Source organism: Talpa occidentalis, unplaced genomic scaffold (assembly GCF_014898055.3).
Source record: "Talpa occidentalis isolate TD23 unplaced genomic scaffold, MPIMG_talOcc4v2.1 talOcc4.4, whole genome shotgun sequence".
Taxonomy (NCBI): domain Eukaryota; kingdom Metazoa; phylum Chordata; class Mammalia; order Eulipotyphla; family Talpidae; genus Talpa; species Talpa occidentalis.
In genome coordinates, this window is record NW_023604295.1 from 60,462,748 (window position 1) to 60,489,948 (window position 27,201).

At 40.5% G+C, this 27,201-nt stretch overlaps 1 protein-coding gene across 5 annotated transcripts; it reads right to left on the reverse strand.

Annotated features, from left to right (window-relative positions):
- Positions 1 to 27,201, reverse strand: NXPE3 (neurexophilin and PC-esterase domain family member 3). 5 transcript variants are annotated; one of them, XM_037525637.2, is made up of 7 exons: positions 27,142 to 27,201; positions 23,856 to 24,042; positions 20,958 to 21,231; positions 13,991 to 14,745; positions 11,679 to 11,752; positions 3,962 to 4,165; positions 1 to 1,427 (listed from the first exon to the last, which is right to left on the reverse strand). In XM_037525637.2, exons 3-7 carry the CDS (start codon positions 21,042 to 21,044, stop codon positions 877 to 879), a joined length of 1,671 nt encoding a protein of 556 aa, XP_037381534.1. In that variant the 5' UTR covers positions 21,045 to 21,231; positions 23,856 to 24,042; positions 27,142 to 27,201; the 3' UTR covers positions 1 to 876. The 5 variants fall into 5 exon arrangements, with proteins under 5 accessions (XP_037381534.1, XP_037381533.1, XP_054556625.1 ...); XM_037525636.2 differs by having other exon boundaries at positions 20,952 to 21,231; XM_054700650.1 differs by lacking the exon at positions 27,142 to 27,201 and adding an exon at positions 26,587 to 26,641 and having other exon boundaries at positions 20,952 to 21,231.

Below are 27,201 nucleotides of genomic sequence, written 5' to 3' on the forward strand. Positions count from 1 at the left end.
GAAATAATTACCACAACTTTATAATAATTATCACTCTTTATATAGAAGTCAATTTTTTAAACTGGCAAACTTCAGAACACAAAAATAAATTTCCATTTATACATTTCCCCCTTCCAGTTCCAAAAGTGGTTATTTTAGAATAAATATTCATCAAGCAAATTTAGCTGAATCAAAGAAGAAACAATCATCCAATGCAGACATCAATTCAAAGCACAAATTTTAGATATACAGCTTTCATACTTTGGTTTCTTTTCTAGATGAAAGCAGGACATTGTAAATTTTCTCCTAGAAAATTCTGATCAGAAGACTGGCTTTTTTTCATGAATTCAGAAAAGGTGAGCCAACAAGAGAAACTCCTGTGACATGGCAATCTTCACTGTGTTACAGGAGCCACTAACTATAAGCCTCATTATGATGATCTCTGGCTGAAGAGGGACCAATTATGCTATTCATGCAGATGAGCTCAATTTCCTTTGCCAGATTAGCTACAAACACTGCATTACCAACCAATCTTCTCCCTTCCATTTGGGTCAGAACATTTTTCATACTTTTAGCACAGTAATCTCTCCTCCCAGGAGAAGTTAATCAAACACACTTATTAGCATCTTTGGTTACAAGGGCAATATGGTGTATAGATGCTATTAATAATGGTTCTCCCGTGGCTAAGTCAAGATTGGGGAAAATTCTATAGGTAGATATAAATGTAAACTGCATTTTCCTAAGTTTCTTATAAGTCATTATACAAAGTCTAGTACTTTATGCAATTTTGCACATATCAATGGCAGCCGTCTTCTCAAGGAGCCCCATAAATTTTGCGTAATGCAGACAATCGAAGAGGTCACTGAATGAGATTTCTTTAGCCCCCTCCATGGCAGGCTATGTCTCCAAGGGACACACAAAGGACAAGAACATGTCCAGCTGGTTCTTCACAATAACTTCATCTGGATGTAGCTTGTGGGGTAAATAATGGGCCAGGGTCATCTCCCAAGCATCAACAAGATATACTCCAACCCCTGAGAACATCTTCCGAAGGACAGTGTCTAATTGAAAAGTGTACCAGTCGCTGTTGAAAAGGCTCACCTCAGGCCCCAACTCTTGGGCATTGGCTGTCCGGATGACAACCACAGTTTTAGGGCTTCGATCCAAGAGCTGGACTACAGCTCGACGGATGTTCCTGAGTCGCCGGATGTACACTTCCAAGGGAAAGGTGCTAAAATGAGACCATATAGCTATGGCAACCACTGTGTTCTTCCCTCCCACTATGCCATTTAGCTCATTTGCCACATAATGGAGCTCACTGCTAAAGACGGTTGTGAAGCGGATGGGTGGACCATGGCAGCGATATTTGAGCAGGATGCTGTGCTTCTGGTCCACTGCGAGGAAGGGACCCACATTCTTGGGACTACCCAAGTTAAACTCCACCAAATCTGCAACAGAGAAAATTCAAATTCATAAAAATGTTCAAATGTGCTTCTGAGAATAGATTTTAAAACAAATGTACAAAAAAGGTATACTGCAAATACAAAGTATCTATTCCAGTACAACTTGGCCCCTTTTGAATTAATGGACCTTTATTTTAATCTGCTTATTATTTACATGACAGAAACATAACATTATAAGTAATAGCACCAATCACTAATTTTAAACCTATCTCTATAGTCCAGAAGCAAAATAACCTGTTTGTCTATTAGGCCAAGAAATCTTCACGTTTACGCTGAGTGTTGACTATCTAAAAAGTTTACGTGGTATTTACACTTCATTGTTCTAATGGATAAATATTATTTCTTCCAGGACAAGGCCTGTAACTCCTGTTTTATGAATAGATATTAGTAACTAATGCCTCCCTTTTGCAATAAGCATAAGAGAGCAAATCTGTTTCTTTTGATTTTCAATTTTACATTAATGGATGAATAATCACTTCTTAAAGAACTTCTACCTGTGATAAAAGTAATAAAGATAGCCACACAACTCAGAATTCTCTTCTCTCCCTTTTCTCCATTGAAGTTGTGCTTCTAAGTCCTGCTACTCTATAGTCGTCTGAAGGTCCCAGGAACCTGCAGTTATAACCCTTTGCTATTCTTAAAAACTTTCTCTGTACAACTCATCACTTAACATATGTTACATGAGGAAAAAGAATCTGCCTCATTTCCCTAAATATACCTATAAATGCCTTTACAGGACGGACTAGGTAACTTCTGGCAATTCAATTCCACTAACCTATTGGGTTCTCACCACTATATAATGCTCAAGAAGATAGGTCACAGCCCTTGCCCTGAGGGCATTTACATTCAATTTGAAGAAATAACATTAAACTATAATTATGCTGTATTCTTCTTAATGGTTAAAGTAAAGGTTTCACTTTTTCTCCACGAAGTCCCAAGTTCCTCTTCTAGATTTTCCTACTTAATTCATTACAACTTAGCATTTGGCCCCAATTAAGTTGAATAAAAGCTCAAGCTCCCATCCTCTATTTAATTAAAATCAAGCACCAACACAAGGCTTTACTGGGTGAAAATATGTTGCAAAGGGTAGGGTGGAAAATAATCGAGATACTCAATGTAATTGTTGCTGCCAAAGGAAATACTGAGCTACCTCATTAAGAATCAGGCAACTATGGGGGCCTCCCTGGTGGCACAAGTCATTAAGTCTCAGCACTATGAAGTTATCAGTAGCCACTGCAGCACGAGTTCTATCCCTGGCCAGGGAGCTGACCAACATGGCCAGCAGACCTCTCCTCTCTCGCTGGCTGCTCCCCTCAGCAGTGTATGTCAGTCAATCTACCTGTTCTGCTCCCCACTCTGTCTCTGGTGAATCCTCTTACCCCCTGCACCTCTGGCCTACACCTCAGCTCCTGTATGCACAAAATAAATAAAACAAATCCTTAAAAAAAAAGGAATCAAGCAACTATAGACCCCTGCAATATACAGCCAAGTCAGCAGTCAACGGAGCCTCGCATCATGCCATATAAATTACTTCCACTATGCTGATTTTTTAGTTTATGCTTTATCAACTAGAACTAAGCTATGTCTGTTTCAATAAAAACAAGCAAAACAAAAACTAGAATTAATTTCCACTCTTGGGGTTCTTATTTACATCCTCCTTTCCTTCTAAAAATTAAACTTGAAGCTAAGTTGATGTAATAAAGGAAAAAAAATCACAATCAACAACACACAACAAACCACATACAGTCAAAATAACAGTTCCCACAGAAGAATTTATCAACTCTCTAAATTGCAAGTAGAGTTGTTATTCCTTATCCTTGGGATCTACCCTTGTCACCCATCCATACTACTTTCAGGAAGAGAAAAAGACCAGTTGTGAATAAGGGAGAGTCCAGCCCTCCAGTGAGTGGGGTTTTATTTTGAGTCTGGAGAGCAGCCCCAGAGCCAAAAAGTGAAGTCAAGAAGCTGAGTGTGCTGAGACTCACCCTGACTCCATCAGCAGTCAGCTCCATCTCAGGGTCACACTAATGGAAGGACCAATGGATGACAAGGGGATGGCTTTGATGCATGAAGAGTCAGTGGTCCAGATTCTGCTTAAATCTATTATTATCATGAAGTTGAAACAAAGAGAACTGGAAGATAAACAGCTAAAATACCCACCTGTATCTTATAGCCCAGAATACTGGAAAGAAAGACACCTGTGAGGTGATATGATCTAGCTGCCTTATCTCACACATGGAAAACTAAAGCCCTGAGAAGTGAATGACTTGTCCAAGGTCACACAACTTGTCAGAGGTATGAATTTCTAAGAGAACCCAGGGCTTTCATCAATACATCACAGCCTGCCCTCAGCCCCCAACCCTCACTGATAAGAAACTATTACACATCTCTCTAGGGTTAGCACACCTCTTCCAAAGAAACAACTGCTTCATCACCTTTCTTCATGTAAGTTAGTAGTGCTTATTTCAAGCTGATTTCATGTATGGGGGGCAAGAGTTATTAAAAAAAAAAATACCAACCTGGAACAAATGTAGTAAGGTATTCAAACCATTGCCTGATTGTTGAGTCACCAAATAAATACACCACTTTTCTGTGTAAGCATTCTGTAATGTTGTCAGGGTCATTAAACTGGCGCATCTTAAATTTTCTGGGTCTCCATTGATCTTTGTAGTAATACCCAGAAGGAAAAGTTCCTAAACCTTGAGATAGCTCTAAGTTAGTTTCTGTGAAAAAAAAGGGGAAAAAAAAAAGATATTCTATAATTCTCTCCTATAAACAACACTTGAAAACACAATTATGCCATGTACTTGTTAGCCTGGTAGCATAAGGATGCTATTTCCTGGCGTCACATCTCAAAGAAATCCCAGATTTTCCCCTCGCCACAAAAAGTTCTCCTTTGTCCAAAAATGAGAAGATCTGAAACTGGTATGAGGTTACTGGTGGACAGATGGGAAAAAGAGGACTTTGAACATTTCCTCTGATTATGCATGTCTTTTATCAAATCCAAAAATAAAGGCAGGCAAAAACTGAGAAAATGTGTGAACATAGGAATTGTCAAGCATTAACCAGAACAGAACAGTTTGTCATGCAAATGCCTAAAGAAAGTAACAACCTACATTCATATTTTGTATATGCACAGTAATATTGCTTCAGTGTTTATCAGCCCACTAAACAAAGTTTTATTTTTTATACTTTTTTAAATTTATTTTCCTACATCATTGTTAATTTGGGGGCAGTATTTGATCTCTCCCCTCACGTGCAGTGCCCACAGTTCTCCCACCACCACAGCACCTGTGATCCATCTCCACAGCCCCTTGTGCTTCTCCCTCCCCTGTTTCGACCCTTCTTTCTCCCCGCCCCTATCACAGATCGATGGTCAGCTTGCAAGTTTTGTCTTTTTCCTGATACTTTGTTCAGTTTCTCTATATTCCACATATAAGTGAAACTATCTGATATTTATCTTTTTCCTTCTGACTTATTTCACTTAGCATAATTCCTTCCAGCTCCATCCATGTTGCTGCAAATGTCATGAACTTATCTTTTTAGATCGCCAAGTAATATTCCATTGTGTACATATATCACATCTTCTTGATCCATTCATCTGTTTTGGAGTATTTGGGTTGTTTCCATATCTTGGCTATTGTAAACAGTGCTGCTATAAATATAGAAGTGCAAGTTTCCTTTCAAATTAGTGTTTTTGTGTCCTAGGGGTAGAATCCTAGGAGTAAATCCCTGAACCATATGGTAGATACATTTTTAGTGTTTTGAGGAACCCCACACAGCTTTCCATAGTGGCTGGACTAGTTTACATTCCCACCAGCAGTGTAAAACTGTGAAAGGAAAGTTTTAATATGTGGGCCCTACAATCAAATATTAATTCAGAAAGCCATCACTTAATTGAGAGAATAAACCAATGACATATAGTCTAAAGAACTATTTCCTACAGTAAAGAAAGTTCATAAGGTCTTTATGCATAATGAACAATATTAAAAATATATCAGCAGTGTTACTCGTGGATGTAGCCTGAATGTACACGGTAACACAAGCACTAGGACACCTTTCATAGGGAGAGTCAACATTCTTACGCCATAATACCTCCCTTGGAAAAATGCCACTGAGGAAACAACATGCTTTATGCTTTAAAGCAGACAGAGGTGACTAATATTTCATGTAAATTTACTTTGTTTCAGACACTTTTCTAAGCAATTAAATGTATTATCTCATATGATGTGCACAATAATCCTTTAAGGCAGGTCTTATTATTACCCCTGCCTTTCAGAACTTGACCAAGGTCTAAGAGCTAGTTAAATGGTAAAGCCAGGACCTGATCCAAGCAGGTGTGCCACAAAGTCCAGGCTCTTAACCACTGTGCTACGTGTCTCTCAAAAACAGATGTTCATAGATGTCAACCATTTTCTTCTAAGCTTTCCCCCTGAAGATGTGTGCTTATTCATTCCTAATATTTACTCCAAGATATAACCTTCAAAAGATCAAATATCAGTATTTTGTATCATTTCCTAATATTATATATCCTAATGTTATATATCCTTATATATCATTAGGCTCAAATCTTGATCATAATGCAGTAATTCCACAGTTTCACCTATTGAACCACAATTTGAAATGCAAATGTTTATTAAAAGTCGGAAATTTAAAATTTAAGTGAGTCTCCAATTTGTGACAAGTTTCAGTTTTTTTGACTTCTTGATATCACCCATATTACTTAAAATTATTTTGGTTTTATTCCTTCAAAGAATGTCTTATTTGAAAAAGAATACATTTTAATCATTTTTCTTAAGCACCTACTAATTCATGTTAAAGCTGCACAGGCCAGAAAACTCCAGAGCAGACACCTTGGCCCCAAAGAAAACATCTGCTGGAATGGGAATTAAAAGCGATGTTGAAATTACAAATTTTTTCCCCATGGTTAATTCAGTATTTGTGGTTGTTCTGTGTCAAATATATGTATAAAGAAAAGTGCGTATCACACAGGAAACAATTACCATTTCCATTCAATGTTAATTATATTTACTACCAGAGTTAAGTCAAGCAAAGCAAATCAATTACTGAACCTGACATTAATTCTTTAAACATACAGTGCTAGATAACAAAACTTATTTTGAAAGTGAAATGCATGTACCTACATTGCCCTCTTATGGTCAGATGGCGCAAGGACATTTCCTAAGTCTTAATATGATTTTAAGTAGTTTAAAGTCCACCTGGAAATGTTTTATATGTTCTAAACATTCTATACATTTTTTGATATAGAATCCATCTGGACTTTATTTGACACATAATACATATGGCTACAGGAACAGCAAGCTGAAGAGAAAAAGGCAAAAAAGACGCCATTCTAATTTATAATTAACATGAGGGCAAGTCATTAAATGAATAACAAACAATTAAGTGAGAGGAAGAATTCTTTTTAGTTCCCATTCCTTTGGATTTCCCACTCTTTTGTCCAACGGACAAATGTGTTTTGAGTCTGCAAGAGATGCAGTGGAAGTAAAAAGTGGTTACAGACTCCTCGCAACGGTACACTCTTCAGGAGCAGTGGAAGCCTGGTTAGCTTGACATTCAATGTAAAGATCCATAAGGTGGCAGATGGCACAATTATCAGCCACAATATTCCAGGCACAAAGGGCTACTGCATTCTACCTTTTCACTTCAAAGGCTTCTTGCCTGTGTCACTGTTGGTGCCTCTCACAGTATCCCATCACCGCCACCACTTTGGAAACAAATGGTCTTTCTTCCTACCCACATTTTATTTCTTGATGTGGGTAGAAGTTACTTTCTTAAGTTTTCTATTGTTATGTAAGGAATCATGATGCAATTAGTGACTTAAAAACAAGAGACATCTGCTATCCCACAGTTCTGTAGGTTAAGAGTCCAGGGCTTGGCTCAGTGGAATTCTTTGCCAGGGTCTCACAGGTTGAAATTAGGGTGTGAGCAGAGGATTGTGCCTTTCTGAGATCTCTAGAGAATAATCAGCTTCCATGTTCTTTCAAACTGCCAGTCAAATTCAGTTCCTTGTGGTTGTAAGAGTGAGTTTCTCATTTCCTGGCTGATTTTCACCCAGGGAATGCCCTTCAGCTCCTAGCAGCAGCCTACATTCCTTGTCATGTGACCGCCTCATCTTTAAAGCCAACAATGAAGAAATTTCCCTCTCATGTAATTCCCACTTTCAATTTCTTTCTTCAGGAAGAAATTGGCCCCTGTTAAGAGCTTGTCTAATTAGGTTAAATGACTTTTTTTTAGTAAGCCACCTTTGCAATAACACTGAATCATGGGAATAATATCCCATCATATTTACAGATCCTTCCCATACTTAAGGGAAAGGAATTATATTAAGGCATCGCTCACTGGGAATCATCTTGGAATTCAACCTACCACAACAACAAAGATAGATATAAATATAAAGTTCCATTATACCACATATTTACAATATGTATACACTATATATATGAAATATATTGCACTAAATAAAAATATTAGAGATGTAGGGGCCTCCCTGGTGGTGCAAAGGGTTAAGACGCAACCTACAAAGCACGCAACCACAGCCACTGCAGCACGAGTTTGATCCCCGGCCAGGGAGAAACCCACATGGCACAGAAGACCTCTCCTGACTAACCCACTGCTCCCCTCAGCAGCATATTTCAGTACATCTGCCTGTTCTGTTCCCCATTCTGTCTCTGGTGAATCCTCTTATCCCCCTCCCCCCACACCTCTGGCCTGTACCCCAGCTCTTGTATGCATAAAAATAAATCTTCAAAAAAATATATTAGAGATATAAAGAGATTAGTATTTACCCTATTGCTATTAGATCTAATCTTATCCCAAACTAAATAAGCTAATTGCCCCCCGACCAAAAAAAAAAAGAATTCCAGTTTAGTAGTTGATGAGGTTAGAAGTCATCATGGTCTTTTAGCCATTAGGCTAGATGGTCTAGGGACGACAGCACAGGGGCTAATGAAAATTCAGAAATAATCCTGATGCTGGGAAAGCCTGTCAAAAACCAGTCACTTGCACTTAATAAGGTAGTCTAGTCTAATTAAAAGCTATTTCTCTTTTCTGCTCCCCACTCTCTCTGTGGTGAATTCTCTCACCTCCTGCACCTCTAGCCTGCATCCCAGTTCTTTAAAAAAAAAAAAAAAAAAAAAAGAATATCTGCCCTTGGTTTCATATCCTTGAGTGCCTCCTGCTGGTCACTACAGTAGCTGCAATGAAGTTAAGCTACAAAGGGGTTCCATGATATATAAAGCAATTGCCCCTCGCTCTTCTTTCAAATTATCTATCTGCTCCAAGACAGTTTTTTCGAAGTCAAATTATATTGTTCCTACTCGTTCCTGGTTGCTTCCTCTCATTTCCTCCTCTAAAAATCCATTAAAATTTTCACTTGTTGCTAAATCCGTCTTCTCTATAGACAGAACAATGTATCACAAACCCACAACTACTTCCTGGCTAATCTCCAATACCTATCTGGTACAGGTAAACCGTCCAAAGCTCCTCCCATTGACCATGGCCATTGGATACCCAGGAACATCACAGATGGGAGAGATCACAAGCCAGACAGTTGCAGTTGGGAGACAGAAGGACAGATTCAGTAGTAGGATTGGGCCCCTAGAGGAGTCCAGCATGAGAAGAGTGAGATGTACAATAACACTAGGGGATAACATGTCCACTAACATCTTAGTTAAGGGGTTGAGGCCTAGGCAAATAAAAGATTAGTATTTGTGCTGACACTGCACATATGAATCTTTTAAGATTACTGGCTCATTTGGCTTCCCTGGTGGTGCAAGGGTTAAAGTCTCAGCGCTCTCAAGCTATAGCTAGCCACTGCTGCAGGAGTTGGCTCCTTGACCAAGGAGCTCATCTACATGGCGCAGCAGACCTCTCTAGTCTTGCCAGGTACTCCCCTCAGCAGTGTATTTCAGTAGATCTGCCTGTTCTGCTCTCCATTCTGTCTCTGGTGAATCCTCTCACCACTCCCCTACCCCGCACCTCTGGCCTATACGGCAATTATTGTATCCATAAACAAATAAAATAAATCTTTAAAAAAAAGAAAAGGTTACTAGTTCACTGAGTTCAAGTAAATCAACACAGTTCTTTGTTAAGAAAAATTTGGGATTTCTTGAGGTACATGATAGTGGGACCAGAGATACACAGATATAGACTGGCTATGTCTAGGCCACAGAAAAATGTTATTTAGCCCACACAATATTTTTAAAGCTTTGGGCTGGATAACAATCCTTTTGAAATCTGGAGATAGCATACCTTAAAATTAAGATTTCTGATTTTTCAAGGGAAAAAAAAATCTACATATCTTGCCGCACTGTGTCTACATTTCTACATGCAAATGAGGAGAGGCCATCTCTTCAGATGTTCCTTGCCCTCTGGCTCCTTCCTTACCATTCACACAAGGGATGTATATGGCCAAAACCCACTCTGCTGGATTCATGGGATCTATATATCTAGAACCAATGGCATGTGTGTTTGCTCTGTCTGCTCTGTGGTAAATTATTAATATGCATTCAGAAGCCATATAAAAGGACCTTGCCTGCCATCTGCATAAGCCTTCTTAATAAGGTGAATCTTTCCATTCTAAAAGTGACTAAAGCTAATTTATGTGTATAAAACACATACATTACTCCTCTGAATTATGTTCTTTTACTTTTAATAATAATCTACACCAATTCTGATTAATTAGAATCACCTAGCAGGTTGTTTAAACACGATTGCTGTTCCCCAATCCCTACCCCCCAGCATTTCTGATCCAGTAGTCTGAGATGGGAACCAAGAATTTCAATTCTAATAAGTTCCCTATAATGCTGATGCTGCTAGTTCAGAGTCCACACTGACAATAAATGTTGTTTACTGACCCAATAATTTTGATTTTAAAAATTTCCATGACAGGGGGCCTCCCCGGTGGCGCAGCGGTTGAGCGCTGGGTTGCGAAGCTACCCGCAGCCTCTGCAGTGCCGGTTCGATCCCCGGCTGCTCCCCAGCCACCGGAGGAGGGTCCCGCATGGCGCGCAGACCTCTCCTGCCGCCCGCTGCTCCCCTCAGCAGTGTACTTCGCTCCTTCTGCCTGCTCTGCTCCCCACTCTGGCTCTGGTGAATTCTCTCACCCTCCCGCGCTTCTGACTGTACCCAGTGCATGTATAAATAAATAAATAAATAAATAAATCTTTTAAAAAAAAAAAAAATTTCCATGACAGGGCCTCCCCGGTGGCGCAGCAGTTGAGCGCTGGGCTGCAAAGCTGCTGGTTTGATCCCTGGCCGCTGGCGAGGGTCCCACATGGCGCGCAGACCTTTCCTGCCGCACCCGCTGCTCCCCTCAGCAGTGTATTTCATCGGACTGCCTGTTCTGTTCCCCGCTCTGGTGAATTCTCTCACCCTCCCATGCTTCTGACTGTACCCAGTGCTTATATAAATAAATTAAAAAAAAAAATTTCCATGACAATTTTATAAACATTTCCTGAATATCTCTAGAGCAGCCACATTCAACAACTTCCTGCAATGGTGGCTATATTCTATAAAAAATGGTGTCCAAAATGATAGTTACTAGCTGCATAAGGCTACTGAACACATGTGACTGAATAATTTTTAACTATTTAATTCATTTAAATTTAAGTATGCACATATTGCTAACAGCTACCGTATTGAACAGCATAGCTCTAACGATCCTGGAAAAGTCAAAGAGTAAAGGGAATTAGAGAAAAAAACAACTTTCATATGTCTGCAAATGGTAAAACCCAAAATTATGCACATGAGGCCTAACTGACTGATTTTAATCAGTCCTTTCAGTATTCTCATTTGTATCCAGAAATAACCACACATATAAAAGGGAGGAAAAAAGGTTTGGTAACATCAGTAAAACTAAGGCGCCTCGGGCCTCCCTGGTGGTGCAAGGGGTTAAGCACAGCACTGTGAAGCTATCCACAGCCTCTGTACCACAAGTTCGATCCCCGCCGGCCAGGGAGCTACCTACATGGCGCAGCAGACATCTTCTGTTTCGCCCGCCGCTCCCCTCAGAAGTGTATTTCAGTCAATCATTTGTTCTGTTCCCCACTCTGTCTCTGGTGAATTCTCTCACCCCCTGCACCTCTGATCTGAACCCTGCACCTCTGTTCTTATATGCATAAATAAATAAATCTTAAAAAAAGGAAACAACCTCAGAAGTCTCAACCCATTTAGCAAGAAAAACAACAAATCATAGAGCTCATTCTCTTTTACCTTTCATTCTCCTGGGAATCACAGTCACCCAATCAGGTCCACTGGAGTTAATTGGCATTTTGATATTGACACCACTTTAAAAGGAATAAAAAAAGCACAAGCTGAGATTCAGAAACATTATTTTCCATTCTGTATCTTTATTTGCAAATAAAAATGGATATGATTTCACATTAAGATGAAATATTCTTATAAATATTAATCAACACAATTAATCACTAATAAACTAGGTCTCTTGTATCAGGCTATATGGGTATATAAAAGTAACAAGAATTAAATCTAACTTTTAATTGCTTAGCACTAAGAGTGCAAACTGGAAAATGACAAATTCTGGTTTGAATTACTCCCCATGGACTCAAAGAACGGCTCACACTGATGAGACTGTCTATTTTATCACTACCTAGTTTTCAAGTTGCAGTCTATGCAGTTTTAATTTACACATCTGATTCCTTAGCTCTTGCCTAGAACTGAACTGACTCCTACAGGGAACACTCTCCCCCAGCAAATTCTCTTGCTGTACTTGCTCATCTTTACTATGGCTCTGTGGTGTCTGTTTTCCTTACTAAAACATGTACTCACTGAAGACATGAATTAAGTCTCGTTCATCTTTGAGTTCAGCATTTAGCATATGCACCAATGATAAATGTTTCAAGTGTGGTAAGTGTGTTATATTATATATTGGAAAAAGTCCATGTTCGGAGGAGAGGCAAACTCGTGGGATACAGTGCCACAATGTCTGCAACCTACCTCAAATGATCCACAGGGGAAAATCATATACAGACACATGCATATAAATACATACACATACAGGGGAAGAGGCAAAAGTGTCAAAATATTAACAATGATGAAACTAGTTTACAGATGTATGAGGGTTCACTGTTATTTTTCTGGAAGTGTTTCTAAAGAAGTTTTTTCCATAGAAAGTTAGGGGGAAAAATTTAAGTTATGCTAAAATAAAAGTAAAACCTTTTATATACTAGGCTCACTCTTTCAAAAGGCCTTACCTTATATTATCGAGATTTTTTAAGTTAAACACTATTATTCTTTCCAAAACCAACACTTGCTTTTTCTTAACAGTAGGGAACCAAGGTTATATTAGAGTAATTGTCCACATTAATTTAGGGAAACGAAGACCAAAGCTCACCTTCTTAGGCCTTATAAGTCATCAAGGGAAAGAGGTAAAAATGGGTATCAGCTTAACATATTCTGGCCATGAGCTCAAAACAGTATACCCAAAGATCCCACAAAAGATAAATTTCAATCTTTTTATTTTCAGTTAGCATTGTGCAAAATTTTAGAATTTTAACAGAGTAAATGAAACAAAAAATAAAATCAATCATGACTGTCAAAATGTTTGATTTCCAAAAACATATATACACTTAAATACTGTTTATCCAACACAAACGTCCATGCAAGTAGAATTTTTTTTAATAATTCTACTTGAAAGTACCATCAGTCAGCCTCACCAAGGATATACTTAAAGAGCTGGAAAGGACAGAAATTATTTTATCCTTCAGCATCCACAGGTTTTTTGTTTTTTGTTGGGAAGATGGGGAAGATTTGGTGTTAAAAATACTTTAAATTTTTACATTAATTTACTTCTCCAACCTTCCTCCTACTTTTTCTCATCTCGGAATCTGAGTAAATTACAAACTATGCTTCCTCCACTTTGCTAGGCCACTAAGTGGACTGATAGCACAACTCTAAAAGGAAGCAACTGAGCAGTTTTCACACATAGGTAAAAAGTGCACAGAACTAAAATAATACGCTCACAGTCAAGTAGGGTCTGAGAATTGAACCCAGAATTAAAACCAAACCTAGTCTTTTTACAGTGAGCTATACAAAAAAGTAGGCAGTATTCTCAAGAACAGCACAGTAAATATATGGAATAGTACTCTCTGCTGGCCTTCTAAAAGCAGGGCACGAATCTATCAACTGTGCGCTTACATTATTCTCACCAAAGCTAATTCCAGGAGAAGTGAAAAATCAGAGGGAATACTTTAGGAGCTCCTATATACCACGTATCTTATGATAGGAACTTTTCTCCCACCAAATAAATGAGTGGACATAAAACATACTTTTTCAGGGGACCCAGATATACTCAACAAAAAAATTCATCAGGGACACTAAAAAATTTTTTCACAAACTAAAAATCTGTATTTTCTCATTCACTACCTCTTCTGAATTGTACCAAGTTCACAGGGATATAAGAAGTACACAAGCAAAACAATAAAGTTACCTAAACAGAAAAATGTCTAGGATAAGGACAATACAAAAAGCACTTAAATTTACTGCCTCGAACAAAGAACACATACCTCTGGAAGAAAGCATTCTCTGCAGCAGTCAGGAGACCCTTCAGGTATCCACCTTTAAAATGGTTAATTCTGCTGCTACAAGGGAGCTTCTTTGGTTTGAAACAGAACCAGGGTTCTCCAGTGTACAGATCTGTAAAGTTACACAGGGGCTGACTCCCAGGAAGACACACGTTGCACTCCGTGGTTTCAGAAATTCTTCCTGAACGAAAGAGACTCTTGAAATAGACCCTGTCTGGTTTTTCTTCCTGTAGGTGCTGAAGAACTCTGATCCCTTCACTGGGGTGGACTAGAGATATAGATACTTTAACTTTTCCTGGCCAGAGCAAAGTAAAAAAGACTTTGTAAAACCCATTTTGGTAATCTATCACTCTGCCCACAGCTCCTGCCTGTAGCTTAGGGGAGTGGATTCTGGCCTGCAGGTAGTCTCCACCATACTTCTTGGGCTTTCTTTGAAAATCCTGTACATGAACCAGCACTTCCAGCTGGCTTCCCACCTTAAAGAATGCTGCAGAGTTCAAAATGACAAAGTAGCTAGAAGAAGGGTCAGTGCTCTTCAAAAATGGGACAAGGCCCACATCAGGGACCTGCCACTGCAAGGCAGCCAGCAAGGAGTCCTCCTCCACACGCTCCTGGCTGGACAAGGTCTGGTGCTCATAGCCACAGTAAGGATTCCGGCTAATTCCTGTCACCCCGGAGGAAACAAACTGTCCACTACTGTCGATGAATGTGGCTGAAACAGTCTCATGGTCCAAGTACTAAAAAGAAAGACAAACAAGAGATATCACAGCTACAATAAAACTCCAACATTCAGCCACAGAAATCTCTATTTCAGCTTAAATTTTAAAAACCACTTAGGATGACACTGTTTCAAAAAACAAAGCTTGGTAGTTTTCAGGGCTATTACTGTAAGACAATGAGAACTAACAGGTGGATTAAAGTCACAGAGGAACCCCCACACTTTTATGAGTTTTACCTGAATGAGCTTGACCAGGTTCACATGGCATAAATATCAAAGAAAAATCTCGCATACATCCAAAAGGGGAAGACAAAAAAGGAACCATTTTGTAATACACCAAAACATTCTGTTCTGCCTAAAAAGGCTTGTCCTCAAGAGAAACTCTTTTACCATGGCCTAACATACTACTGTCTTATCAGAGCCTAACATATTAATGTCTTAGCATCCAACCTCAGAAAGGGACATGTCTGACTCCAGCACATCCTGCTCAACTTAAGGGATAGTGGGGAGGATTAAGAAGCACTTTTGAAGTTCACAGCTCAGGAGCACTGACTTAACTACAGGATTAAGACTTAATTACAGGACTGTAAAATTTTTTACCTCCCCCATAGCTTATTAAAAGTCACACCATACCACATAATATCTAGTTATCAACAAAAAATTGTAAGACATACTAAAAGGCAAAAAACAAAGTTTGAAAACACATAGCAAGCATCAGAACCAGACTCAGATATGGTAGGGATGTTGGAATAATCAGACCAAGAATTTTTTTAAAATATAGTTACTATTCTCAGTGGACAATAAGCAACAATAATGGGCAATGTAAGGAAAGAGATGGAAATTCCAAGGAAGTATTAAAAAGAAATGCCAGATGGAACACAGGATTTTTTTAGGGCAGGGAGAATATTCTGCATTATATTACAATAAGGATGTATGTCATTAGACATTTGTCCAAATCCATAGAATGTACAACATCAATACTAAGGAAAACAATGGTCTCTGAGTGATTATGATATGTCAATGTAAAGAATGTACCACACTGATGAGGCTATGCATATGTGGGGGCAGGGAGTGTATGAAAAGTCTCTGTAACATTCCTCTCAATTTTGTTTTCTATCTAAAACTTCTCTAAAAAAAATAAGCCTTTAAAAATCAAAAGAAATGTCAGAGATCAAAACACTGTGACAAAGTGAAGAATGCCTTTAATGGATTTATTACTAGACTAGACATAGTTGTAGAAAGAATCTCTGAGCTTGAGGATATGTCAATAGAAACTTCCAAAGCTAAAAAGAGAAAAAAGAATGAAAAAACAGGAACAGAATAGTCAAGCGCTGTAGGAAAACTATAAAGGTATGTGATGTACATAATGGGAATACCAAAAAGAAAAGGGAAAAAAGGAACAAAAGAAATACATGAAATAATAATGACTAAAAATTTTCCTAAATTAATGTCAGACACCAAACCACAGTTCTAGGAAGCTCAATGTTACCTCAATTTTTTTTTTTTTTAAAGTCATGCTTTAAAAAAATCCATTTGCTTTTTCATTTTTGCACAATATATGCATTTTCATCTTGGTTATAGTCCCCATACAATTCCCACCCCTCCTTGTTTTGATCCTACTCCCTCCTCCTCTCCCCGCCCCCATAGTATGTCTGTGGTTTATAGTTGCTTGTGGATTTTGACTTTTACTTTATTATAATAAGTCTTTTTCCTGGTCCCTTATTTAGGTTTTCTAAATTCCTGCTATGAGTGAGACCATCTGGTATTTTTCTTTTTCTTTCTGGCTTATTTTGCTGATAATAATAAAAAATAAATAAAATAAATTTTAAAAAATTAAAAAATAAAAAAATCTATTTGATCTTGATGCTTGAACATTCTTCATCAAGAGATTTAAAGAGTGTCACGTTCTAAAAATTTACAAATCATAATAATGTAAATCAGCATTTTTAAAGAATTATTCCATAAATATGCACATTAGCCTTAATTATAGCTAGAACAATAAATATAAATATTATCAAATCTGATAAAGCAAAAGTAATGTAGCTAATAGAAGCCAAATATAAAATAATTCAGGAATGCTTTTCATCCTCATTTACAGACACTCACTGTCTAATATGACTAGGGAAATAAAAGGCTTAATATATTACTTATATGTCATAAAGGTAATAACAACAGAAATGAAACTAATTTTACAAATTCTGGAAAAAGAGTGACAGAAAGTATGAGTTAGTAGAATATCTCATCTTTCATTATCTTAACAGTACCTATCATTAGCATTTACGTGTTTGAGAATACACTTTTAAAGACTTTACGTGAATTTTCATGCTCACTTTATAAACAAGGAAACTGGGTAAAAAATGGCTTAATAGGGCCTATCTGGTGGCACAAAAGGTTAAGACGCAGCACTATGAAGCTATCCGCAGCCACTATAGCACAGGTTGGATCCCTGACCAGGGAGGTGACCCAAATGGTGCAGCAGACCTCTCCTGACTCACTGGCTGTTGCCCTCAGCAGTGTAATTTCAGTTAATCCGACTATTCTGTTCCCCTCTCTGTCTCTGATGAATCCTCTCACCCCCGACAACTCTGGCCTGTACCCCAGTTCTTGTATGCATAAATAAATCTTAAAAAAAAAAAAAAAAAAAAGAGCTTAATAGGCAGGCCGCCCTGGTGGCACAGGGGTTAAGTCTCAGCACTATGAATCTATCAGCACCCACTGCAGAGGAGTTCGATCCCGGGCTGGCCAGGTACAACAGACCTCTCCTTTATCGCCCACTACTCCCCTCAGTATGCTTGTTTTTAATTATTTGGCTCATTAGTACTAATTATACATGCATCCTTTTATCTTGATTTGCTAGTTTACCTTGTATCTTAGGATGCTTGCACAAGAGACAGGGTAACCTGGATGGTCAAGGAAGTAGACCTAAAGTCAGATAGCTTTGGTTCAAATCTGGTTATCTTAGGCAAATTATGAATTATTAAGCCATTTTTTAAGAGTTATTTATTTATGCATACAAGATCTGGGGTGTAGACCAGAAGTGCGGGGGTGGGGATTCACCAGAGACAGAGCAGGGAGCAGAACAAGCAGTATATTCCTTAATATTACAGCCAGCTTGAATCGAGTTTCCATACTTGCAGCCAAAAGCCCTAATACACTAGTATTGCTTTTATTAATCAGAAATACATATGGGCCTCCCCTGGTGGCGCAGGTGGTTGAGCACCACATTGTGAAGCTGTCCGCAGCCTCTGCAGCACGGGTTCAATCCCCACCGGCCGGCGAGGTTCCCACATGGCGCAGCAGACCTCTCCTGTCTTGCCCACTGCTCCCCTCAGCAGTGTATTTTGTCAGTCTGCCTGTTCTGTTCCCCGCTCTGTCTCTGGTGAAATCCTCTCACCCTCCCGTGCAATTGGCCTGTACCGCGGTTCTTGTACAAATAAATAAATCCTAAAAAAAAAAAAATACATATATATGTTTAAATATCAATGTATAAGTTAAAAACAAGTAAGGAGAGGTCATGCTCAAAAAGGCCTTATCAGAGAAATACTAAATATTTCTCCCTACTCCCATTTTCTCTGGATATTGTTACACACACCCTCATATTATGTGATATTTTAAATTAAAATGGAGTCTGTACTTTGTAGAAAAATGCTAAGATACTCTAATCAAAAGAAGAGTATAATCAGGAGCCGAAGCATAGAATGGAAAAGGGATTAAGAGCTAGGAGACTGCCAGTATTCAGGGTCTTTCTCACTTCCTACGTCCTTCTTTCCATCCCAAGTTTCCTTATCAATGATCATCACAGTTTATTAAATATTGAACAGTTTAAAAGTCAAGACAACATTCTCATCCTGGACAAGATGACCTTTTCAGATAGGGAAGATGCTGCACCACACTCCACCAAAAGACGTATTTATTATTGTCAAAATTAGAATTGTCTCACACCATTCATCATTGCCAGCTCCCTTTTCCATTACCATTCAATTTTTCTTTTTTTTAAAGATTTATTTATTTATTTATACAAGCACTGGGTACAGTCAGAAGCACGGGAGGGTGAGAGAATTCACCAGAGCCAAAGAAGGGAACAGAACAGGCAGTCCGATGAAATACACTGCTGAGGGGAGCAGCGGGTGCGGCAGCAGAGATCTGTTGTGCCATGTGGGACCCTCGCCGGTGGCCAGGGATCGAACCGGCACTGTAGAGGCTGGGGGCAGCTTCGCAGTCCAGCGCTCAACCGCTGCACCACCAGGGGAGGCCTATTACTATTCAATTTTTATTTGTGCAGATAATTAGAGCTCTTAGATGACAGCCCAGAAATTTCCAAGAACTAAAATAGGACTAGCAGGGGAATTTTCTAGCATACTTTCCTGACTATAATAACATTAATGATGTGGGACTCTGGCCTACCTTCTTAAGTCCTCATCCTAGATGTACACAACTACCTTTTTTCCACTATTCTTACATTCAGGTTGTTGAATGTGGTGAAACAAAAACATACACTCACAAAATCAATGCACGAGAGTGGCACAAACACTTAAGGTATTTTTAATATGCACATAACCCTCCTGGCCTCCACTTTCCACCTGTCTATAGGCAAGAAATTCCTCAGAGTCCCACTCTCCAGCAGTAACTGTTATCTACACTGCCAACCATCATGGTATCTTACCCTCTTTGGTCATAAAGAGGAGTACAGCTTTTCCTACAAAATTAATAATGAGAACACTCACGATGAACTATGCCCCTCATTCCACGTAAGATTACAGGCTCAACTGTATTCTAAATCTTCCTTCCCTTGGTCTACTAATCCTTCTCCTCTTTAGATTCTCTATTATCTCTTTCCTCTGAAATTCAAATTCTTTGGACTTTCACTTCCAGTCAAGATAAGGTGACCTTTGGTTGTCCTTTACTTAAAGCCATGAGCGTGTTTCCATGCTGAGCAAAGAGAGGGAAAACATGGAGCATGGTGAAACACCTAAGTGGAGAAGATAGAACTAAGAGCCTTAAAAGAGTCAGGTGGTTAGAATCTACAGGACAGTGTAGCAGAAAGAGAGCTGCACAGAGAGTGCTTAGGAGATCTACAGGGGGGCCCACTCCAGTGTTCAACAGAGGACTAAGGACCATATGTGTTTGATGAAACAACTGGGGAAAGAACCACCTAAAAACATGAAAGAGAATGGTAACCTGAGCTCCCACCAGGCCAAGATGTTTGGGAGACACAAACATTCAGTCTACAGTAAAAGCCAATGAGCAAAGAAATACTGTAATTAAGTTAGACCTGTAACCTGCGAAGTACCATGAGCCAACAAAATAAAAAGGACAGCATCATTTTATATAGAAACTACTCCATAAATTTTTCAGATAATGGCAGAGGGAAGAAAAGGAAATTACTAACTACCTTCTTAGTGCCAGGCACTTGTAAGGAATTCAGTAAGACATGCTTCACGCCCCTGAATGCCATACAGCAGTCTTCAAAACAGATTCATCATCCCCTGCCGTTCCCCCGGCCCGAAATAATCCAGCTTTTTACCAGGAGAGGATCTTACCCTTATCATTCGAAAGCTCCTGTAGAGTCATCTGCTTTCCTTTCTTAAAGCACTTTTCAAATTTCTAATTACTTTTATTAATATTTTATATTCCATAATTATGATTACATATTTTTTTCTCCCATACACATTTAGAAAATGAGCTTCATTAGTTAAGAAATCATGTCTAGGGCCTCCCCGGTGGCGCAGCGGTTGAGCGCTGGGTTGCGAAGCTGCCGGCGACCTCTGCGGCGCCGGTTCGATCCCTGGCTGCTCCCTGGCCACCGGAGGAGGGTCCCACATGGCGTGCAGACCCCTCCTGCCACCCGCTGCTCCCCTCAGCAGTGTACTTTAGTCCTTCTGCCTGCTCTGCTCCCCACTCTGGCTCTGGTGAATTCTCTCACCCTCCCGCACTTCTGACTGTACCCAGTGCATGTATAAAACAAAACAAACAAACAAACAAACAAATAAATAAAAACATGCCTCTATAAATAAAAAAAAAAAAAATTTAAAAAAAAAAAGAAATCATGTCTATCTTGTTCATCACTGTACCGGTGGTAACTAGCATAGTAAATACTTACTAAAAAATAAAAACAAGAACCATGACCAGAATAAGTTTCCTAATGGTTAATACTTCCTAGGCTAGTCAGCTCCAAATCCCTAGGCTTGGTTCCCTTAGTTATGAAGGAGTATACTGAGTACTCACCTCTACCTGAGTAACATTGATGACCAGAACCACCACCATCAACACTGCAAGCAGACAGCAGAAAAGTCGTAGTTTGAAGAAATTGAACCACATTGTCTGGCTGTATCTTGATCACCCATGGCCGACACCATGCTACCTTCACTCCTCAAAACTCCATATCTTTGTTCTTCTGAGCTGCACACAAGCTGTTAGTTTAATTTGCTCCTTTCCTTAAGAGTTCTTCATACAGAAGAGATGATAGGGTTGATTTAAGAAGCACATTTTTTTCTTCAAAGGACACCTTCAAAAGGAAGGATACAAAAAACAGGTCACCGGGGCCTCCCTGGTGGCACAGGGGTTAAAGACAGCATGCAGGCCAGGAGCAGACAGAGCAGATCTCTCCTGTCTCCCCATTGCTCCACTCACCAGCGTACTTCAGTAGATCTGCCTGTTCTGCTCCCCACTCTGTCTCTGGCAAATCCTCTCACTCCCTGCACTCTGGCCTACACCCCAGTTCTTGCCTGCATAGGTAAATAAATCTTAAAAAAAAAAAAAAAAAAACCACTAAAAGCTTTAAAAAAAAAAAAAAAAAACCGGTCACCAATTGCTTTAGCCTAGGATGGACTTAAAGGAACGACACCTCTTCCTTATCCTGATGGAAGGCCCCAAGTCATAAGAAGAAGGCAAAGAGCCAGCGCACAGTACCATTCCCTGGGAAACAAGGACAGCCATTCTTCCCTATGACAGGAGACAGTAAGCAGCTTCTGAGCTCCTAGCTCCTCTACCACATATGTGGTCCTAATGCTCCTTCAACTGAGTAACAAGGCAAAGGAGAAAAAAATACCTACTCTGACGATGTAGGAGAAGAAAGTTAAGCTTGAGGGGTGACAGGACACCTAAATCCTCCATCACACCTGCTAGAGGCAGAGTTCATAGACTGCAGCAACTAACTGTGCTGCCATGTAATGAATTCAAAATGCTCTCCCTAGCTGCTATTTTTATATAGGTAAGCACGGAAGTACTAGGATTTTGTTCCAGCAAGGCTTTCCAAGGAGGGCAAGGATGAGAGGTAATGGCAGAAAGGGTACATCACCAAAGTAGCCAGGATCTCAGAAGACTTCAGCTGCATCAACAGTCCCCACAGCTTCATGTTGGAGCTGGCCAGCGCCACTCCCCCATCCTTACTCCTCTACTCCACCTGTCTGATCCATTCCAATACCTCAACGATCAAGACAAAGCTCCCTTCTCACCAGCGTCAAGGGGAGACAAGGCTAAGCTATTCCAACATGCTTTCATACATACTTACTATTCCCACAGCACTCAGTATTTTCACCTCTCAGCTGATCTCTTTATTTGTGTGTATTTCTTGTCTCTCTGACTAGAATATACCAACTATGACTATATACTTTTTAAAATACCAGAAAACTGTATGTTAAAGTATCTGAATAATAATGCATAGTATTGTTTTCCTATTCACTCATAGTACTAGAGCGTTACATGAAATACACTGATTCAAAAGTTCACACAATAAATAGTTATGAAGGTCTACGCTGTCCTACACACTTTACTAAATGTGAGACAGTTCCCCTGAAAAGGCTTAGATTTGTGTAAATAAGAGGTAGTTCTTCTCCTGAAAAAAAGAGGAAAAAATTCACCCATCCTAGCCATCTCCCCAGCCAGGGACTATGAAAGACTGCATTTCTTCCAAAATCTCCTCTCCAACAGCCAGACAACCATCCACCCAGAAAGTACCTAAAAATTCTGGAAAGGAAATGGCTGTGAAATAAAGGAAATAACCGAGGCCCCAACTGCTCCTTTATAGAAACCCTTCTCAAAAAGTTTACCATAATAATTATAGGTTTCGGGGCCTCCCCGGTGGCGCAGCGGTTGAGCGCTGGGTTGCGAAGCTGCCCGCAGCCTCTGCCGCGCCGGTTCGATCCCCGGCTGCTCCCCGGCCACCGGAGGAGGATCCCACACGGCACGCAGACCTCTCCTGCCGCCCACTGCTCCCCTCAGCAGTGTACTTCGGTCCTTCTGCCTGCTCTGCTCCCTGCTCTGGCTCTGGTGAATTCTCTCACCCTCCCGCGCTTCTGACTGTACCCAGTGCATGTATAAACGAAACAAACGAACAAACAAACAAATAAATAAATAAAACATGCCTCTATAAAAAAAAAAAAAAAAATTATAGGTTTCCCTGATGGCTAGACAGGGAGAAAACCAAAGGTGATCCTGCACAGGAATTCAGACACCAGCAGTTTAGAATAGGTCAGTGTAGTTCAGAGCCAGACAGCACACAGCAGTAGTCAGTGGTACAAAAGGATGACAACGGAAGCTGACCCCAGAGCTAAAAAAGTTACAGTGCTATATAAGCAGTAAAAAATATGCAAAAATTCCTTCAAGGCTAGGGATTTATAATGACAATCATCATGGAGGGTCATGCCAGGGAAACACATGACTATTCACAATGAACAAGTAAAGCAGAGATTGCTGCAATCCATTGGTACACCTCAGTAGATATAGCATGAAGCACATTAAAGAGATTTCTCTGAAAAGACAAAGACTAAAATGTCACCTTGGGACTGTTTTGTTTTTCTTTTATCTGTATGTTCTAATTTTTCACTAGGAAGTAATTAAAAGTAATTAAAGATAAGACATAAGGAGACAGAGGCCTTAAATAAGATACGGAAAATTCAAATTAAAATGAAAGATTTCAAAGTTAAAGAAGAAATCTTTAACAGGTTTCAGTCATTTTCTTACAAATATAAAGTTGAGGCACTATTACATGAAAGAAACTTGCAAAAAGAGCATAAAATATGGCATCTCAAATTGCCTTAGAACTTAGTGAAAACAATAGTACTACATGGGAATTACTCTAGAAATACATTACCTAGATCAACCAAAAAATAGAGCTGAAATGTAATTTACCTTTTTTGGGAAAAGTCCAGTGCCCAAGAAGAGATGCTTATCAGAAATAAGAAATAAGAGTTTTCATCTAACTTTCTGCCCAGGGTAAAGTCCTGAATTCAAGCAATCACCACAACAGCCCTTATTATTTTCTTGCCACATTCGAAGCATAAGTTGATGTTTTTTCATTTTTATACCATTCTTCGTGCTGTAAGAGAGATATGGTAAATGAAATAAAGGTTAATGATTACTGAAAATGAAATTAAGAAAACATTTGAAATTAAGAGTACAACTTTATATCAAAGAAATGGACATAGATTTCAGTACCAGATAGAAGGAGTGTAGATGTGAACATTTTTATCTACTAATAAAAAAAACAGTAAATGGCTATGAACATGGACTTAAATATGACAAATCACTCAGATTGGAGCTGAAGGTCAAAACTTTATAACTGAAAAAAATACAAGCCAAAGATAAAAAGCCTTGTTACTTTCTTAAAGACACAACTAATCATGTAGTTCAAGGGTCCATCCTACACTGTAGACAACAAGAGGTATACAGATCTTTACAGATCTATAAGTTATAGCTCTATGAAGACTCCAAATTTGAGCAGTCTTGTTTTCAAATCTTTATGAAGTGTCAGTCCACAACTTATTCATGCTCCATATTTACATTCAAAGAACAAGCAAAAAGTAAAATGGAACAGTCTTGTACTGCTTTGCCAGATTTTGATTAAGACTATTTACGAGCCAATCTAAATTCTTTATCACCTTCAGCCAACAACCCTAGACTGTCATTAGGTGCCTGACTTCCCATCCCCATCTTACGAAAGAATTACAAAATGATGGCTTTTAACACTTGGAATTACAATTGCACATTAACACAAATAAAATACCTTAATTCAGTTTAAAAAAAAAAAGAATGAGGCAGTAAACCCATCCTCTTGGGAGAAAATGTTCTCGGATAACCATTTCATAAAGACAATATATTAGAAGACAACCACACCTCTCCAGTTTCTGGAACTGTCCCCTGACTGCTCTCACCTGTTATCTACATAAATATAATTGCACTTGTCAGAGCAAGTGGCTGAAATTTTTATTAAGAATATATGGCCTTCCCCGGCTGCTCCCCGGCCACCAGAGGAGGGTCCCACATGGCGCGTAGACCTCTCCTGCCGCCCGCTGCTCCCCTCAGCAGTGTACTTCGGTCCTTCTGCCTGCTCTGCTCCCCGCTCTGGCTCTGGTGGATTCTCTCACCCTCCCGTGCTTCTGACTGTACCCAATGCATGTATAAACAAAAAACAAACAAACAAACAAATAAATAAAACATGCCTCTAAAAAAAAAAAAAGAATATATGGCCTGGGCCTCCCCTGGTGGCGCAGTGGTTGAGCGCTGGGCTGCGAAGCTGCCTGCAGCCTTTGCAGCACCAGTTCAATCCCCGGCCACCGGCGAGGGTCCCACATGGCGCACAGACCTCTCCTGCCGCCCGCTGCTCCCCTCAGCAGTGTATTTCGTCACTCTGCCTGTTCTTTTCCCTGCTCTGGCTCTGGTGAATTCTCTCAGTGTCCCGCACTTCTGACTGTACCCAGTGCTTGTATAAATAAATAAATAAATAAATAAATAAATAAATAAATAAATAGAATATATGGCCTGTATTCTGAATTTACATGGAATACACCCAAATGTAAATGTTTATATCTCAAACTTTTCAAAGTGCAACTGTATTTCATAGGATGTTGAAGAAGCTTTTGCATGTAAGGTAACAGAGCAGGGTCTAGAGAAAGAACTGGGAACACTAAGAACAGGGCATGACAATGATGGGTCCACCAAATAGGGTCAATCCTCCAACAAAGACGAAGCAAGGGCAGATGTCTGCAGGACTTTTTTCCCTAGATTCCATTTCTCTTTCATGTACCCATCTCACTTGCCCAAAGTGCTGACTCATCTAGGCCTCCCCTTAATCTTTCAAAGCAGTGAACCAAGCTATCATGGGGTGGGGGTGGGGGGGATAAGAACGGGAAAGGCTGAGAAGTAAACCAGTTTAAAAAAGTCACAGTGTTGCTAAAAAGGGGTGAGGTAGGGGTATGCTGCTAGGCCCATTGTGTTCAACCTCGCCTGCACATTAATACCAACTCCGACACTTTTAAAGCTATCAATGTCTAGATGAGACCAATTGAATCAGCATCTATGGGACTAGCGTCCAAGAAAAGGTACCCGGATGGTTATACAGGCAGGTTCTGGAGAACCGCCAGGACAGGGTGGCCAGCGGGTGTTATCTGCATCAGTTGACCAGAACTTCTGTAATCTATCCCTTTGTTTCCTTTCACAGTTACAAATAACAGTACTTTATCAAGCCCAGCCAGCCCATGAGATTAACAGACGAGGAGAAAAGATACCAAACACAGTGCAAGGAAAAAAGAAGCCAAGCATTAGGAAAGCACAGTGTGCTGCCGCCTCCACTGCAAGGAATCCAGTCAATTAATTATTAGGGTCTGGGAGTCCCGCCAGCTTCAAGCACCCACTGATGTTCCACACGATAATTAACCACAGTGAGGAGGGGACGCCTGTCAGAGAAGTATGATTCTTGTTCTTTATCCTTAGAAAATGTGGCCACAACCCTCCTTTAAATAATGAAAAGCAAGGGAAAATTTGCATACACACAAATTTCGTAGAAGAGACTCCCTCTGACCCCTGTCCTTGTGGTCTCTGATCAAAGCGGAGATGGGCGACCGCCAGGGTCTCCACAGCGCACCTCGTAAAGTCACTGTCGATTCTCCCCCTGCAGCCTTTATCTGAGGTCCCCGAACGGCAGCTCGGACGCACCGAGCAGCCGGCGAGGGGGAGCGCAGCCGAGAAGCGCCATCCAAGCGGCGACCGCACCGGAGGTGGGGGCCGAGGACGGAGGCGTCGCCGAGCGCCCCGCACCGGGACAGGGAAGGTGTTATGGGGACCGGGGTCTTCAGCGGGGGCCGGGAGGTCCCAGGTCCGCGGTGCAGCAAGTCGTGAAAACTGAGGAGGAAGACGTTGCTGCCGGTCCCGCGCCCTCCCCGCCCACACCGGTCCCGGCTGGGGAGACGCCGGCCTGCGGCCGCGGCAGCCGGGGGCTCCGGCCCTGCCTCCCCCCGGCGCGGAGCCTCCCCGCCGCGAGCCTCCGGGGGGCGCCTCCACGGCTCCCGGCCCGGGCTTCGGGGACTCGGGGCCCGGGCGTGTGAAGAAGGGGCTTCGCGGCCGGAGGACAGACGCATCAAGAGCCGGGCAGAGGGTCGCTCGGGCAGTGCCAGGGCAGAGCCCCCCGGCCAGCACTCACCTCCCGGCCCGGCACCCCGCGCCCCAGCCTGTCGCCACTGCCCGAGGCCGCCGGGCCCCG

Bases quoted from the DNA above. Each gene is read 5' to 3' on its own strand.
- NXPE3 (XM_037525636.2), bottom strand. From the start codon at position 21,044: ATGTGGTTCAATTTCTTCAAACTACGACTTTTCTGCTGTCTGCTTGCA. The intron at 4,166-11,678 runs GTAAAAGAGAAT...TTTTTTTCACAG, and splicing joins GATTCCCAGGAGAATGAAAG to AAACTAACTTAGAGCTATCT. The intron at 1,428-3,961 runs GTTGGTATTTTT...TCTCTGTTGCAG, and splicing joins CCTTACTACATTTGTTCCAG to ATTTGGTGGAGTTTAACTTG.